At 40.6% G+C, this 17470-nt stretch overlaps 1 protein-coding gene and 1 non-coding gene across 2 annotated transcripts in view; one reads left to right on the forward strand and one right to left on the reverse strand.

The window, feature by feature from the left end:
- Positions 1 to 1796: 1796 nt before the first annotated feature.
- LOC100286411 (runt-related transcription factor 2) overlaps positions 1797 to 17470 on the forward strand; it is an 83873-nt gene continuing 68199 nt past the window's right edge. The window contains exons 1-2 of the mRNA XM_045695491.2: positions 1797 to 2339; positions 8615 to 8771. Of these exons, the coding sequence (XP_045551447.2) occupies positions 2064 to 2339; positions 8615 to 8771 (433 nt within the window). The 5' untranslated portion in view covers positions 1797 to 2063. The remainder of the gene's footprint in view (positions 2340 to 8614; positions 8772 to 17470) is intronic.
- trnaa-ugc (transfer RNA alanine (anticodon UGC)) lies at positions 9164 to 9238 on the reverse strand. The gene has a single exon. It is a non-coding gene; the product is annotated as a tRNA-Ala (tRNA).

Consider the following 17470-nt stretch of genomic DNA (forward strand, 5'->3'; position numbering starts at 1 on the left):
GATGGAATTTACATTTCCTTCTGCCTCTTGAAATTGTCCGAATTCTATTTCTCATACATTTTAATATCGAGTGATATTTCACTTTCTCTGATCATAGGAGTAACACTATGAATTGGTACATGAGGAAGAGGTAATGCAGTGTGACTTGAGTTTCGCCATCAGCTGGAAGACTGTGTCCCCCTTTTCTCAGTGGAGGGAGGGAGGGCAGGGAGGGCAGGGCAGGGAGGGAGGGCAGGGGGAGGGAGGACAGGGAGGGAGGGAGGACAGGGAGGGCAGAGGGAAGGAGGGTGAGAAGCGGCCTCATGCTGCATTTAGGGGACATCCTGCTGGGAGGGACGCAAAAACGTCATACCTGTCGGTTTAGCGGGACAAGAAAGTAAGAAACACCGTGAGGGGGAAATAAAGCCAGCAGGGACTTGTATGCGTTGCTATGGAGATCTGGTAGAAAACAACGCAGCAAAAATTGAAATATTTGAACTCAGGCTGCAAGTCCCGTTTACCGTGGCGGCTGACTGCAAGTCCCGTTTACCGTGGCGGCTGACTGCAAGTCCCGTTTACCGTGGCGGCAGGCTGCAAGTCCCGTTTACCGTGGCGGCAGGCTGCAAGTCCCGTTCACCGTGGCGGCAGGCTGCAAGTCCCGTTTACCGTGGCGGCTGACTGCAAGTCCCGTTTACCGTGGCGGCTGACTGCAATGCCCGTTTACCGTGGCGGCTGACTGCAAGTCCCGTTTACCGTAGCGGCAGGCTGCAAGTCCCGTTTACCGTGGCGGCTGACTGCAAGTCCCGTTTACCGTGGCGGCTGACTGCAAGTCCCGTTTACCGTGGCGGCTGACTGCAAGTCCCGTTTACCGTAGCGGCTGACTGCAAGTCCCGTTTACCATGGCGGCTGACTGCATTCACAACCAGGTTCAACGGCATTTACGGCCGTGCTCACATTGAAAACAATATCATCCGGTTTATAACAATATCCCCCCGTGGGAATCGAACCCACAACCCTGGCGTTGCACACACCATTCTGGCGTTGCAAACACCATGCTCTACCAACTGAGCCACAGTTGCATCTTAACGTAGCATCTTAACGCAGCATCATTGCTGCGCTCCCCCCCCTCCCCTCAGACTGACCATCAGGTGCAGGCCACCAGTCCAGTAAAACAAAATATAATATAAAAAAAGCGATTTATTATGCTCACAATACATGTATTTATTTAACTAGGCAAGTCATTTAAACACACCTTCTTATTTACACTGACTGCCTACCCCGGCCAATTGTGCGCAGCCGTATTGGACTCACAATCACGGCCGGTTGTGATACAGCTTGAAATCGAACCAGTGTCTGTAGTGATACCTCTATAGCACTGAGATGCAGTGTCTGCACAAACATCATTTATAGTAGGTTAATGTTGCATAAATGTATGTTTTTAAGTCATGTTTTAAAAATACATCTGAACTGTAGATCTTGGCTTGCCTTTGGTTGGTGACCACTGGTGTAGATGATTGTTCAAAGCTGTTTTCATGCCTTTATTTTCGTGCTTTTGAATGGGTTCTGCAGTGAAGCAACTGAAGTCTTGGCCTGGTTTTTACAGAAAGAAATATTTTTATAATGTAAAAAAACATCTGGGTAGATTATTGTTGCAGTTTTGTTTATTTTTGTAATGATAGATTGCTTGCATTTTAATCAGGCTTATATAATTTCACACGAATAATTCGGTCTGGGGTTTTGACAGGGACACTGACATGAACATTTCCTAAGACCTTGTCATCAAAAATCCCCCCTTTGCGCGTTCAGTCAGACGTGCTTTTCCAGCTGCAGACCGTTTTATTTTGAGGTTCCTCCTATCCAACCGAAGTCTGTAGTGGAGAGAAGTTTAGCAACTCAACTCGCTGAGAGAAGCGAGTCCCATTTTCCTTTGGCAGGAGAGCTGAAGCTCACTAGCCGTGCCGAACAGAACCTGAGCAAACCGACAGACCGACAGAGTCTCTCCGGTGGAGGAGACAGGAGAGCAGAGTGGTGGTATTGACTCTTTCCCGTGTCCGCTGGCTGTCTGCTAACCATAGTCTGTTGTGATGCGCATTCCCGTAGATCCCAGCGCCACGCGGAGGTTTAGCCCACCGTCCAGTAGCCTCCAGCCGGTCCCGGCTAAGATGAACGAGCTCAACACGCCGTCCGGGACCGGGCAGGACAGCACGGTGCCAAGGCTGCGCCTGCAGGAGAACCGGAGCATGGCGGAGATCATAGCGGACCACCCGGCCGAGCTTGTCCGGACTGACAGCCCGAACTTCCTCTGCTCTGTCCTGCCTTCTCACTGGCGCTGCAACAAGACGCTGCCCGTCGCCTTCAAAGTAAATAACACTCTCTTATAGTATTGTGTACTTTTGTATTGAACAGAAATGTAACACTTTTTTTAGACAACTGTATTCGTTCTATTGAATATTGAGAGAAAAGGTCTGACTGAATTCCTCTTGGCGTTTGGGTAAAATACATGTGTTTATGTTTTTATAAAATATTATTGCACTGCCCTTAAATGCGCTTTACTATTTAGGAACTTGAATATCCGTTTCTGTAAGAATCTTTGTGTAAAGCAGATCTGCATAATTTGCCGTTGTAGTATTTCAGCAAATTAGAGTTAGAGACATAAAGACGAACCGTGCGTCTTTCAGGATAAAAATTAACAAAGAATTATTGTTTAAAGTTTATAATTGGGAGCAGCGAGGCGCAGAACGGAGACATGTTTTAAACGTTTATATGACACATCTCTGTTATTGTCTCTGTATGTGAGACAGGCTGACAGACAGGCTGGTGGACGGGACATTAGAAACATGCTGTTGTGTCTCTCACCGCCATTAGATATTATCCCCACCTTGTACTTATTGATATAATTATATTTCTCTCTATTCAAATTAACTTAGAAAATGGGGGCCATTTTTTTTTACAAATGTTCTATTACATTTTTGACACTTAATTGTAATTGAATTCGACAACATAATTAAGTGAAATGCATGCAGCTTCCGTAATATTACCAGTAGCCTACAGTAAATAAACCATAAAATGGTTTGATAGAAGACATGTACGTGTATGTTTTCCCTCGCAATTGTAAAACGTCATCTATTGGTTGGAAATGTACATAAATAATAACGGATGTTGATTTTTTAGGCCTAATGCTTCACAGGCATGACAGGAAGCACCCGTTTTATTACCTTCCATTAAAACAATTCATAGTTGATTTTTGATGTGTACATTTTTTTTGCTGTTGTTGTTGTTTTGGCTTTATATGTTTCCTTTTGGTATATTGTTGTTGGCATCGCCGTCAAAGGCCGATATCAGCTACCGCTGAATACTGTTCAATAAAGGCCTTTCAATACAATACTAATATCATTTAAACTGACAGAAGGTTAATCTAATCTGTATTTTAACTATGTATATTAAATATGTATATTAACTATGTATATTAAATATGTATATTAAATATGTATATTAAATATGTATATTACATCTGTATATTGAATATGCATTTTAAATCTGTATATTACGTGTTATTACAGAGATCAACGGCCCTGTCATACTACCCAATCATTAGGTGTTTATAATAAGCATTTCTCATGTTATTACACGGAGTTCTTAGCTGTAGTTCCAGCGTTGTAATGCAACGTGTTAACCTGGAGTCATGGTACTAAATCAGATAATATATCTGTCCTCCAGCTATCCGGGGATTAGACTAAACACTATGAAGGAATGACTCTCTCCCTCTACAAAATGGATTCACTTACATGTCTTGTGTTTTTAAGAGATTTTGAATTTTCTCACAGTAAATTAAGATAATTTTTTGGGATTCATATTTCTAGAACTGAACCTCAGGAATATTTTGTTAGTGAGAAGGCCTCAGCCGCACAAACTTTTTACCAAGAACAGGTCCTCATGGAAATATATAACACATGGAAATATATAACACATGGCCTCATGGAAATATATAACACATGGAAATATATAACACATGGAAATTTATTACACATGGAAATATATAATACATGGAAATATATAATACATGGAAATATATAACACATGGAAATATATAACACATGGCCTCGTGGAAATATATAACACATGGAAATATATAACACATGGACATATATTACACATGGAAATATATAATAAATGGAAATATATAATACATGGAAATATATAACACATGGAAATATATAACACATGGGAATATATTACACATGGAAATATATAACACATGGAAATATATTACACGTGGAAATATATTACACTTGGAAATATATAACACATGGAAATATATTACACATGGAAATATATTACACATGGAAATATATAATACATGGCCTCATGGAAATATATAACACATGGAAATATATAACACATGGAAATATATAATACATGGAAATATATAACACATGGAAATATATAACACATGGAAATATATTACACATGGAAATATATAATACCTGGCCTCATGGAAATATATAACACATGGAAATATATAACACATGGAAATATATTACACATGGAAATATATAACACCTGGAAATATGTAACACGTGGAAATATATAACACCTGGAAATATGGAAATATATAACACATGGAAATATATAACACATGGAAATATATAATACATGGAAATATGGAAATATATAACACATGGAAATATGGAAATATATAACACATAGAAATATATAACACATGGAAATATATAACACATGGAAAAATGGAAATATATAACACATGGAAATATATAACACATGGAAATATATAACACATGGAAATATAATACACATGGAAATATATAACACCTGGAAATATATAACACCTGGAAATATATAACGCATGGAAATATATAACACGTGGAAATATATAATACATGGAAATATATAACACATGGAAATATAATACACGTGGAAATATATAACACATGGAAATATATAACACATGGAAACATATAACACATGGAAATATACTACACATGGAAATATATAACACATGGAAATATATAACACCTGGAAATATATAACACATGGAAATATATTACACGTGGAAATATATAACACATGGAAATATATAAAACATGGAAATATGGAAATATATAACACATGGAAATATATAACACATGGAAATATATAACACATGGAAATATGGAAATATATAACACATGGAAATATATAACACATGGAAATATATAACACATGGATATATATAGCACATGGAAATATATAACACATGGCCTCATGGAAATATATAACACATGGAAATATATAACACATGGCCTCATGGAAATATATAACACATGGAAATATATAACACATGGAAATATATAACAGATGGAAATATATAACACATGGAAATATATAACACATGGAAATATATAATACATGGAAATATATAACACATGGAAATATATAACACATGGAAATATATAATACATGGAAATATGGAAATATATAACACATGGAAATATGGAAATATATAACACATAGAAATATATAACACATGGAAATATATAACACATGGAAATATGGAAATATATAACACATGGAAATATATAACACATGGAAATATATAACACATGGAAATATAATACACATGGAAATATATAACACCTGGAAATATATAACACCTGGAAATATATAACGCATGGAAATATATAACACGTGGAAATATATAATACATGGAAATATATAACACATGGAAATATAATACACGTGGAAATATATAACACATGGAAATATATAACACATGGAAACATATAACACATGGAAATATACTACACATGGAAATATATAACACATGGAAATATATAACACCTGGAAATATATAACACATGGAAATATATTACACGTGGAAATATATAACACATGGAAATATATAAAACATGGAAATATGGAAATATATAACACATGGAAATATATAACACATGGAAATATATAACACATGGAAATATGGAAATATATAACACATGGAAATATATAACACATGGAAATATATAACACATGGATATATATAGCACATGGAAATATATAACACATGGCCTCATGGAAATATATAACACATGGAAATATATAACACATGGCCTCATGGAAATATATAACACATGGAAATATATAACACATGGAAATATATAACAGATGGAAATATATAACACATGGAAATATATAACACATGGAAATATATAATACATGGAAATATGTAACACATGGAAATATATAACACATGGAAATATATAACACATGGAAATATATAACACATGGCCTCAAGGAAATATATAACACATGGAAATATATAACACATGGAAATATATAATACATGGAAATATATAACACATGGAAATATATAATACATGGAAATATATAACACATGGAAATATATAACACATGGAAATATATAACACCTGGAAATATATAACACATGGAAATATATAATACATGGCCTCATCGAAATATATAACACATGGAAATATGGAAATATATAACACATGGAAATATGGAAATATATAACACATGGAAATATATAACACATGGAAATATATAACACATGGAAATATATAATACATATCCCCATTAGTTCCTGCCAAGGCAGCAGCTTCTCTTCCTGGGGTTTATTATGGATCCCCATTAGTTCCTGCCAAGGCAGCAGCTACTCTTCCTGGGGTTTATTATGGATCCCCATTAGTTCCTGCCAAGGCAGCAGCTACTCTTCCTGGGGTTTATTATTGATCCCCATTAGTTCCTGCCAAGGCAGCAGCTACTCTTCCTGGGGTTTATTATGGATCCCCATTAGTTCCTGTCAAGGCAGCAGCTACTCTTCCTGGGGTTTATTATGGATCCCCATTAGTTCCTGCCAAGGCAGCAGCTTCTCTTCCTGGGGTTTATTATGGTTCCCCATTAGTTCCTGCCAAGGCAACTACTCTTCCTGGGGTTTATTATGGATCCCCATTAGTTCCTGCCAAGGCAGCAGCTTCTCTTCCTGGGATTTATTATGGATCCCCATTAGTTCCTGTCAAGGCAGCAGCTACTCTTCCTGGGGTTTATTATGGATCCCCATTAGTTCCTGCCAGGGCAGCAGCTACTCTTCCTGGGGTTTATTATGGATCCCCATTAGTTTCTGCCAAGGCAGCAGCTACTCTTCCTGGGGTTTATTATGGATCCCCATTAGTTTCTGCCAAGGCAGCAGCTACTCTTCCTGGGGTCCAGCAAAATTAAGGCGGTTACACATTTTAATAACATTACCATACATTGTAGAATAGTGAACGCAGCCCTGTTAGTTTATTGTGGTTTGTAGTATAGTGAACGCAGCCCTGTTAGTTTATTAGGGTTTGTAGTATAGTGAACGCAGCCCTGTTAGTTTATTAGGGTTTGTAGTATAGTGAACGCAGCCCTGTTAGTTTATTAGGGTTTGTAGTATAGTGAACACAGCCCTGTTAGTTTATTAGGGTTTGTAGTATGGTGAACGCAGCCCTGTTAGTTTATTAGAGTTGGCCGTATAACACGAATGTCTTGCAACCCAAAGGTTGCATGTCCAAATCTCATTATTGACAACTTTACAATTTTAGCAACTTTGCAACTGCTTACTACTTTTTAGCTACTTTTAAACTACTTAGCATATTAGCTAACCCTTCCCCTAACCTTAACCCTTTTAGCTAAGTACTAATCTTAACCCTAACCTTAACCCTTTCAGCTAAATACTAATCTTAACCCTAACCTTAACCCTTTTAGCTAAGTAATAATCTTAACCCTAAACTTAACCCTGACCCCTAGAGCTACACTTAGCCACCTAGCCACCTAGCTAGCGTTAGCCACAACAATTTGTCATTTTTAATCATACGAAATGGATGATGGACATCCACACATACCGGCAGGGCAGCCTAGTGGTTAGAGCATTGGACTAGTCACCGAAAGGTTGCAAGATCGAATCCCTGAGCTGACAAGGTACAAAATCTGTCACTTTGCCCCTGAACAAGGCAGTTAACCCACTGTTCCCCGGTAGGCCGTCATTGAAAATAAGAATTTGTTCTTAACTGACTTAATTAAATAAAGGTTCAATAAATACCATATGAAATGTAACACATCGTACTGAATTCAGTGTCTTAGATTTACATACAGAATGATAGGAAATGCTCTGAAACGGCTTTGAGAAAATAGTAATTTTAGTTTGAATTCCATTTTAGCTGGGTGCTGCTCTGAAACAGTGCTGTATCTATAACTGGGTGCTGCTCTGAAACAGCGCTATATCTATAACTGGGTGCTGCTCTGAAACAGCGCTGTATCTATAACTGGGTGCTGCTCTGAAACAGCGCTGTATCTATAACTGGGTGCTGCTCTGAAACAGCGCTGTATTTATAACTGGGTGCTGCTCTGAAACAGCGCAGTATCTATAACTGGGTGCTGCTCTGAAACAGTGCTGTATCTATGGTTCACCAAACCATTTAATAGTGTCAGGAATGATCAAATGGCTGAGGTGGTTTGAATAGGGTTGAACTATACCGGAAAACCTGCAAGGAATTTCACTAAATTAGGTCTGAAGTTGATTTGAGTCCGTCCTCCTCCTCCTCTTTCACTCTCTTCATCAATCTTTTCTTCCTCTCCTCCTCCTCCTCCTTCCCAGGTTGTGGCGTTGGGAGAGGTGACTGATGGGACGGTCGTCACGGTGATGGCAGGGAACGATGAGAACTACTCAGCGGAGCTGCGGAACGCATCTGGGGTGCTGAAGAACCAGGTGGCTCGCTTCAACGACCTGCGCTTCGTAGGCCGCAGCGGACGGGGTCAGTGTCTATATTACCTAGATCAGTATCTATATCTCTTCATTATGGCCCAACCTTTGTAGAATGCAGACCATTTTCAAACTGAATTTGAATTATTATTTTTTTTTTTGTGTGTTGAAGCATGGTGCCATTATTTCTGATCTGTGTTGGATCATGGTGCCATTATTTCTGATCTGTGTTGGATCATGGTGCCATTATTTCCATGCCTCTGCCAGTAGCCTTAACCTTAAGGTGCTGGACCTGGTGAATCACAGAGTGCTTGGGGTCATAACTAATCATTTACATTTTTGTCATTCAGCAGACGCTCTTATCCAGAGCGACTTACAGTAGTGAATGCATACATTTCAATTCATTTCATACATTTTATTATTTTTTACTTTTTTTAACGAACTGGCCCCCCGTGGGAATCGAACCCACAACCCTGGCGTTGCAAACACCATGCTCTACCAACTGAGCCACAGGGAGGCCAGGTATAATGCAAGACCATTCACCCCTCACTGTGAACTATACAACACGGTGAAGCAGCCCTCCTTCCTTCCAAAACACACTGATACATATTTGTGTATGAGGCAGTGCTTGGACTCCTCCGTACATAATGTATCTTTCCTTCTCACTAACAACATCACAATCCTACAGCCTCCGCTGTGTCAGTGCTGTCATTCACAGTTCCTAGGGCAAGGACTGAAATGGGGAAACAATCCTTCTCCTACAATGCTCCTTGGTCTTGGAACAAACTACAAAAGACTTTCAAACCTGAGGAGAGGGTGTCTCTGAGTTTAAAACGTTGATAGAAGACAATATAATTGAACATTGTGATTGTTTTTAATGTTTTGTATTGAAGTGTTGTGTTCTTGTGTTCTTGTGTTATGTGTACACACTGACTACTTCCTGCTGACTACTTCCTGCTGACCTCTTGACACGTCCCCCTCCAAAAAAAGGTTTCTAACGTCAAGGTTTCTAACCGTACACCGTACTGACCTCTTGACAGGTCTTTTTCTGGTTAAATAACTGAACTTAGTGTCTATATCTCTATATCTAATACCTCTATATTATAAAAGAGGTCAGTGTCTATATATATCTACCTCTACATTATTAAAGAGGTCAGTGTCTATATCGCTATATCTATACCTCTATATTAGTAAAGAAGGCAGTGTCTATCTCTATATCTATACATCTATATTATTAAGAGGTCAGTGTCTATATCGCTATATATCTACCTCTACATTATGTAGATGTAGAGGTAGATATATAGAGATATAGACAATAACCTATATTAGTAAAGAGGTCAGTGTCTATATTGCTATATCTATACCTCTATATTAGTAAGGAGGTCAGTGTTTATGTCTCTATATCTATACCTCTATATTAGTAAATAGGTTATTGTCTATATCTTTATATATCTACCTCTACATTATTAAAGAGGTTATTGTCTATATCTCTATATCTATACCTCTACATTATTAAATAGGTTATTGTCTATATCTCTATATATCTACCTCTACATTATTAAAGAGGTTATTGTCTATATCTCTATATCTATACCTCTACATTAGTAAATAGGTTATTGTCTATATCTCTATATATCTACCACTATATTATTAAAGAGGTTATTGTCTATATCTCTATATCTATACCTCTACATTAGTAAATAGGTTATTGTCTATATCTCTATATATCTACCTCTACATTATTAAAGAGGTTATTGTCTATATCTCTATATATCTACCTCTACATAATTAAAGATTGTCTATATCTCTATATATCTACCTCTACATTATTAAAGAGGTTATTGTCTATATCTCTATATCTATACCTCTACATTATTAAAGATTGTCTATATCCAGGGGTGAAAGTACATTTGTCCCCGGAATGGGACCTCCTATGTGCAAGCATTTGCACCCAAAAACATTTTACATTCTGGAAGTTCTGGCGCCCCAGGCGAGACACAAATTTGCAACACCCCTCCCTTCCTCGCTAAACTAGAACAGTGCATGTACAGCAGGGATCTGAAATAGGTTTGGCCTCGGGCCAAGTCTTTCCTCAGCTACTAGTCGGCAGAAAATAAAATAATAGCAGCCCATTCATATGCCTATGCTACAAATGAAACAGCATGTTTAACACACCTGCTTTGTAGGTTATATAATCCGTTTAATAGGGAGGTTAATGTCTATACCATATCCTAATATTTTCTACCTGAATTACACTGATAAAATCACCAATGTTTCTGTTAAATTAGTTTGTAATATTTATTTGTGCGTTGATTGTGGAAAAACAGCTTTACAATCAAGAGAAAAATGTTGCTCCGAAAAAAAATCGACAAGAGAAAAGTGAATAATAAAAGTAGCCAGGTTAGACAGAGAAATAGACCTTCTACCATTCTCCAATGTCAAACCACGGTGTCTTGTCTGCAACCAAATGGTTGCTGTTTGAATAAATATTACACATCCTTATTAATCTAAGCATGGCACTTTCTAAAGTGACCCTTTGCACCCAGAGGAGAGACTCGACCGACGTAATAATAGGGACAGAATAGCAGAGTCAAATTTTTGTCTCCTGGAAGGCCGCAGCTCAGCTTCAGCAGGTCACGGAAGGGAATCAATATATCCTCATATGCATCAGACACATCTTTTATGGGCATTTTAAAGATTTTAAAGATTGTTATAGAATGCTTCATATTATCTGGATAATTTTTATATATTTATTTCAAAATATAAAGCTAACAATGGGTATCCTTTTTGCCCCTTTTTTTTAACAAAGGGTATGGCATACCCTTACTCAATTTGAGCCCTGGTGTTATTCAAATCCATCAAGCTCTTCCTAGACACGGAGGTATTTAAGGAGTGAATGGTGACGGTATTGGAGGATTTGACTATACTGATAAATCTATGGATAGAATGATTTGTTTCTGTCAAAATTCTCATTTTTTGTTTTTATTGGAAGAAATAGGCTCCAACAATGCCCTCTTGTTGTAGTGAAGGCAAATTAAAAAGAAGACAATTGTTGAAATGAATTACTTTCAGCACCATTTGCTGTCCACATCTGTGTGATTATACCGCATTTGCTCCAAAGATGATGTCTACCCGCTTTGGCTTTATAGTTGATTTTCTCTTTTTGCACTCTCTCTCATTAAAAGTCTGTCTCATGACATTGTAATACATTTGGTCTCCAGTTTATGGGCTACAGAAAAAATGTCATAGAGTACTTATTTTTCTACCGTAGGCTACATAACGTCTGTTAAATTAATTTCATGCTGTGTTTGTGGAGCGCCGCAATGCTGCGTCTCTCCAGCAGCAACCTGGGGAGGCACGCCGGGCCTGGACAAGCTGCGTCTCTCCAGCAGCAACCTGGGGAGATGCGCTGGGCCTGGACAAGCTGCGTCTCTCCAGCAGCACCCTGGGGAGGCGCGCTGGGCGTGGACAAGCTGCGTCTCTCCAGCAGCACCCTGGGGAGGCACGCCGGGCCTGGACAAGCTGCGTCTCTCCAGCAGCAACCTGGGGAGATGCGCTGGGCCTGGACAAGCTGCGTCTCTCCAGCAGTACCCTGGGGAGGCGCGCTGGGTGTGGACAAGCTGCGTCTCTCCAGCAGCACCCTGGGGAGATGCGCTGGGCCTGGACAAGCTGTGTCTCTCCAGCAGCAACCTGGGGAGGCACGCCGGGCCTGGACAAGCTGCGTCTCTCCAGCAGTACCCTGGGGAGGTGCGCTGGGCGTGGACAAGCTGCGTCTCTCCAGCAGTACCCTGGGGAGGCGCGCTGGGCGTGGACAAGCTGCGTCTCTCCAGCAGCACCCTGGGGAGGCACGCCGGGCCTGGACAAGCTGCGTCTCTCCAGCAGCACCCTGGGGAGGCACGCCGGGCCTGGACAAGCTGCGTCTCTCCAGCAGTACCCTGGGGAGGCGCGCTGGGCGTGGACAAGCTGTGTCTCTCCAGCAGCACCCTGGGGAGATGCGCTTGGCGTGGACAAGCTGCGTCTCTCCAGCAGCACCCTGGGGAGATGCGCTGGGCGTGGACAAGCTGCGTCTCCCCAGCAGCACCCTGGGGAGGCACGCCGGGCCTTGACAAGCTGCTTCTCTCCAGCAGTACCCTGGGGAGGCGCGCTGGGCGTGGACAAGCTGTGTCTCTCCAGCAGCACCCTGGGGAGGTGCGCTGGGCGTGGACAAGCTGTGTCTCTCCAGCAGCACCCTGGGGAGATGCGCTGGGCGTGGACAAGCTGCGTCTCCCCAGCAGCACCCTGGGGAGATGCGCTGGGCGTGGACAAGCTGCATATTTTACATCCCTGCCGTGATGCCACTGGCTGAGAGAAGTTATCATTGTTTTTGGTGCAGAATAATGTGAGGTGTTATGTGTTCTTGAAGGTGCATCTTGGTCAGTTTAGCTCAGAAGATTTCTCCCTGGTCAAACTTCAGCTCTAGGTGACTGCCTAATCCTGCCTAACGGGCGGCCGGCCCTGTGGCATAGTTATGTAATTATATTTACAATCCCTCAATAGCATCTCTGTGGGCCTAGTCATTTGTCATTGAACTTTTAAAATGTGTTACCTTTTATTGTGGCATAAACACACTGTTTTCATCTGATTGTCAAACAAACATTTCAAAGGGATCCTTCACTAGGCTTCCAGCCCATGTTCATCCACTTGCAACAGCCTCTAAAACAGTGGTGAAATGGAAAGAGACAAGACACCACCAAGCGTCATGACATTTGTTGATTGTTTTCAGGGCAGAATTAATGCAGCTGTTCTTGGAATTAATGCAGCTGTTCTCGCGCATCTCGGTTTCAGACACTCATCTCTGCCTTGTCAAAATGTCAGTGTTCTTGTCAAACCACATCCCATTTTGGAGCGTATGCTATACCACCCGTTTTCAAGTCCATTTGGCTTATTTTTCATGCTTCTGACATGCGGTAATGATTCATAGTGGTGTAATGATTCATAGTGGTGTAATGATTCGTAGTGGTGTAATGATTCGTAGTGGTGTAATGATTCATAGTGGTGTAATGATTCGTAATGGTGTAATGATTCGTAGTGGTGTAATGATTCATAGTGGTGTAATGATTCGTAGTGGTGTAATGATTCATAGTGGTGTAATGATTCATAGTGGTGTAATGATTCGTAGTGGTGTAATGATTCATAGTGGTGTAATGATTCGTAGTGGTGTAATGATTCATAGTGGTGTAATGATTCATAGTGGTGTAATGATTCGTAGTGGTGTAATGATTCGTAGTGGTGTAATGATTCATAGTGGTGTAATGATTCATAGTGGTGTAATGATTCGTAGTGGTGTAATGATTCATAGTGGTGTAATGATTCGTAGTGGTGTAATGATTCATAGTGGTGTACTGATTCATAGTGGTGTAATGATTCGTAGTGGTGTAATGATTCATAGTGGTGTAATGATTCATAGTGGTGTAATGATTCATAGTGGTGTAATGATTCGTAGTGGTGTAATGATTCATAGTGGTGTAATGATTCATAGTGGTGTAATGATTCATATTTGTGTCATGATTCAGTGGTGTAATGATTCATAGTGGTGTCATGATTCATAGTGGTAATGATTCATAGTGGTGTAATGATTCATAGTGGAGTCATGATTCATATTTGTGTCATAATTCAGTGATGTAATGATTCATAGTGGTGTAATGATTCGTAGTGGTGTAATGATTCATAGTGGTGTAATGATTCGTAGTGGTGTAATGATTCATAGTGGTGTAATGATTCGTAGTGGTGTAATGATTCATAGTGGTGTAATGATTCATAGTGGTGTAATGATTCGTAGTGGTGTAATGATTCATAGTGGTGTAATGATTCATAGTGGTGTAATGATTCATAGTGGTGTAATGATTCGTAGTGGTGTAATGATTCATAGTGGTGTAATGATTCATAGTGGTGTAATGATTCATATTTGTGTCATGATTCAGTGGTGTAATGATTCATGGTGGTGTCATGATTCATAGTGGTGTAATGATTCATAGTGGTGTAATGATTCATAGTGGAGTCATGATTCATATTTGTGTCATGATTCAGTGATGTAATGATTCATAGTGGTGTAATGATTCATAGTGGTGTAATGATTCATAGTGGTGTCATGATTCATATTTGTGTCATGATTCAGTGGTGTAATGATTCAGTGGTGTAATATCCAACAGTTTCCTGGACCTTTTATTTTAATTATTGTGATAGGCTCATATTTGACAAGTTGTGATAGGCTCATGTTTGACAGGTTGTGATATGCTCATGTTTGACAGGTACCAGGTACACCAGGTGCCCCCAAGACAGTACAAAAATGGAAAATGTCTATATATTCATATCTATCAATTCTATCTATATTTGATTATCATGGATGTGAATTGATAACTAATATTTAGCTTTTTTGCATTACTGAAATATTTTAATATTAGTCATCAGTAATAATACTGGAATAAACCAGTGAGAATGATATTAGCTACATTTAGAGTACATAAAGAGGCAACCAGCTCATTTAAGCTAACGTATACCCAAATAATACATTATTGCATGAAATTACTTTAGAAAGGGGAACAAGACAAGGATGTCCTCACTCCCCCTCCTGTTTGCACTGGCAATTGAACTGCTTGCAACAAAAATTAGACAGGACCCAAACGTAGCAGGTGTCGGTATCGGTAAACATGAATATAAACAAAACTTATTCGCAGATGATATCTTGATATACCCGACCAATATTGAAATCTCAATGCCTCCTTCGCTAGAAATATTTTGAGAATAGTCAAAAATCTCAGGATATAAAATTAACTTGGGATTTAAAAAATAATAATTGGCAAGAGGAAAAATTAAAATAATAACCAGATATGAAGTAAGACCCACTGATCAGATAAAATGCTATTTCGCTCTAAATAAACAAACAACAGACTTTCAGCACGCATATAGGGAAGGACAACGGACGGTGTCCTTTAATGGAAGTGTAAGGACCGACGCTTGAGTAGAGAAGCAGGTACGGGGAGTCAAACATTTAATCGGAACAGACATGGAACAAGACAGGAACAGAGTCAGCATACGGGTATACAAGGACATACGACAATCAATGTTTAAGCGGGGTCAGAGCGGGGGAACAGACAGATATAGGGGAAGTAATGACAGAGGTGATTGAGTCCAGGTGAGTCCAATAATTGCTGATGTGAGTGATGAGGGAAGGCAGGTGTGCGTAATGATGGTGGCAGGAGTGCGTAGTGCTGGGGAGACTGGCGCCCTCGAGCGCCGGGGGGGAAGAGTGGGAGCAGGCGTGACAGTACCCCCCCCCAGGGGCGCCACCCAGAGTCCCACCTGGGCGAGCCTGACGGGCCGTCCGAGGCACGGGTGCTGGACAAGCAGGCTGGGTGTGAAACCCTGACAAACTGGGAGAGGCGTGAGAGCCTTGCGAGCCGGCTGAGGCATGAAGGCCTGTCGATCCCGCTGAGGCGTGGGAACCCGATGATCCAGCGGAGGCGTAGCAGCCTGAAGAGCCAGGCTGGGTGTAAAAACCTGATGATCCGGCGGAGGCCTGACGTGGGATGGGCGTCTTCCGAGCCAACCGAGGCAAGAAACCTCTCGAGCCAGCTAGGGCGTGACAGCCCGACGGGCTGGCTTAGCACCCCCGGTTCCATCGGGGGTGGCCCCCAGACCCGACGTCACCATCAACCGGAAAGCCAGCACTCCCCCATGCTTCGTTTGGTGGCTTCAGCATTCTGTAAGGACTGACGCTGGAGTAGACAAGTAGGTACAGGGAGTCAAACATTTAATCTGAACAGACATGGAACAAGACAGGAACAGCGTCAGCACACGGGTATACAAGGACACACGACAATCAGTGCAGAAGCGGGGATCAGAGCGGGGGAAAAGACAGATATATGGGAGGTAATGACAGAGGTGATTGAGTCCAACAATATACACGTCAGCTACTACAGCAGGTGAAATCACTGAAACCCTTAACAAAGAGCTGGGAGACCCATAATGGGGACCCATAATAAACCGCAGGAAGAGTAGCTGCTAATGGGGACCCATAATAAACCCCAGGAAGAGTAGCTGCTGCCTTGGCAGGAACTAATGGGGATCCATAACAAACCCCAGGAAGAGTAGCTGCTGCCTTGGCAGGAACTAATGGGGATCCATAATAAAACCCAGGAAGAGTAGCTGCTAATGGGGAACCATAATAAATACAATTTAGAGGTAAACCAGCATGGTGGAAAAGGGGCTATGCTAAAAGCCTACTAGTGGTTAGCTAGTTAGGGTAAGCCGATTTAGGGCTCCTGAGTGGCGCCGCGGTCTAAGGCACTGCATCTCAGTGCAAGAAGCAACACTACAGACCTGGTTTGATTCTAGGTTGTATCACAACTGGGAATTGGGATTCCCATAGAGCGGCGCACTATTGGCCCAGCGTCGTTAAGGCTTGGCCGGAGTAGGCCGTCATCGTAAATAAGAATTTGTTCATAACTGACTTGCCTAGTTAAATACATTTTTAAAATGGCTAAAACTCTGTTTTTTTGGCCGATGGTAGCTATAGCTAGCCACATGCTAACCTGAGTGCTCCTACTAGCAGCTGTAAATCCAGGTATAATGCCTACCACAAACATTGGCTACTATAATATCCTGCGAGTTATATCGGGAAATAAATGTCAGGCTGTTCAGCTAAAATAAAGACCTTGAAATAAACAATTACTTTAATTTGATTGGTATTTGACCATTCATTTCTACAAAACG

This window comes from Salmo salar, chromosome 15 (genome assembly GCF_965601325.2).
Source record: "Salmo salar chromosome 15, fSalSal1, whole genome shotgun sequence".
Classification (NCBI taxonomy): domain Eukaryota; kingdom Metazoa; phylum Chordata; class Actinopteri; order Salmoniformes; family Salmonidae; genus Salmo; species Salmo salar.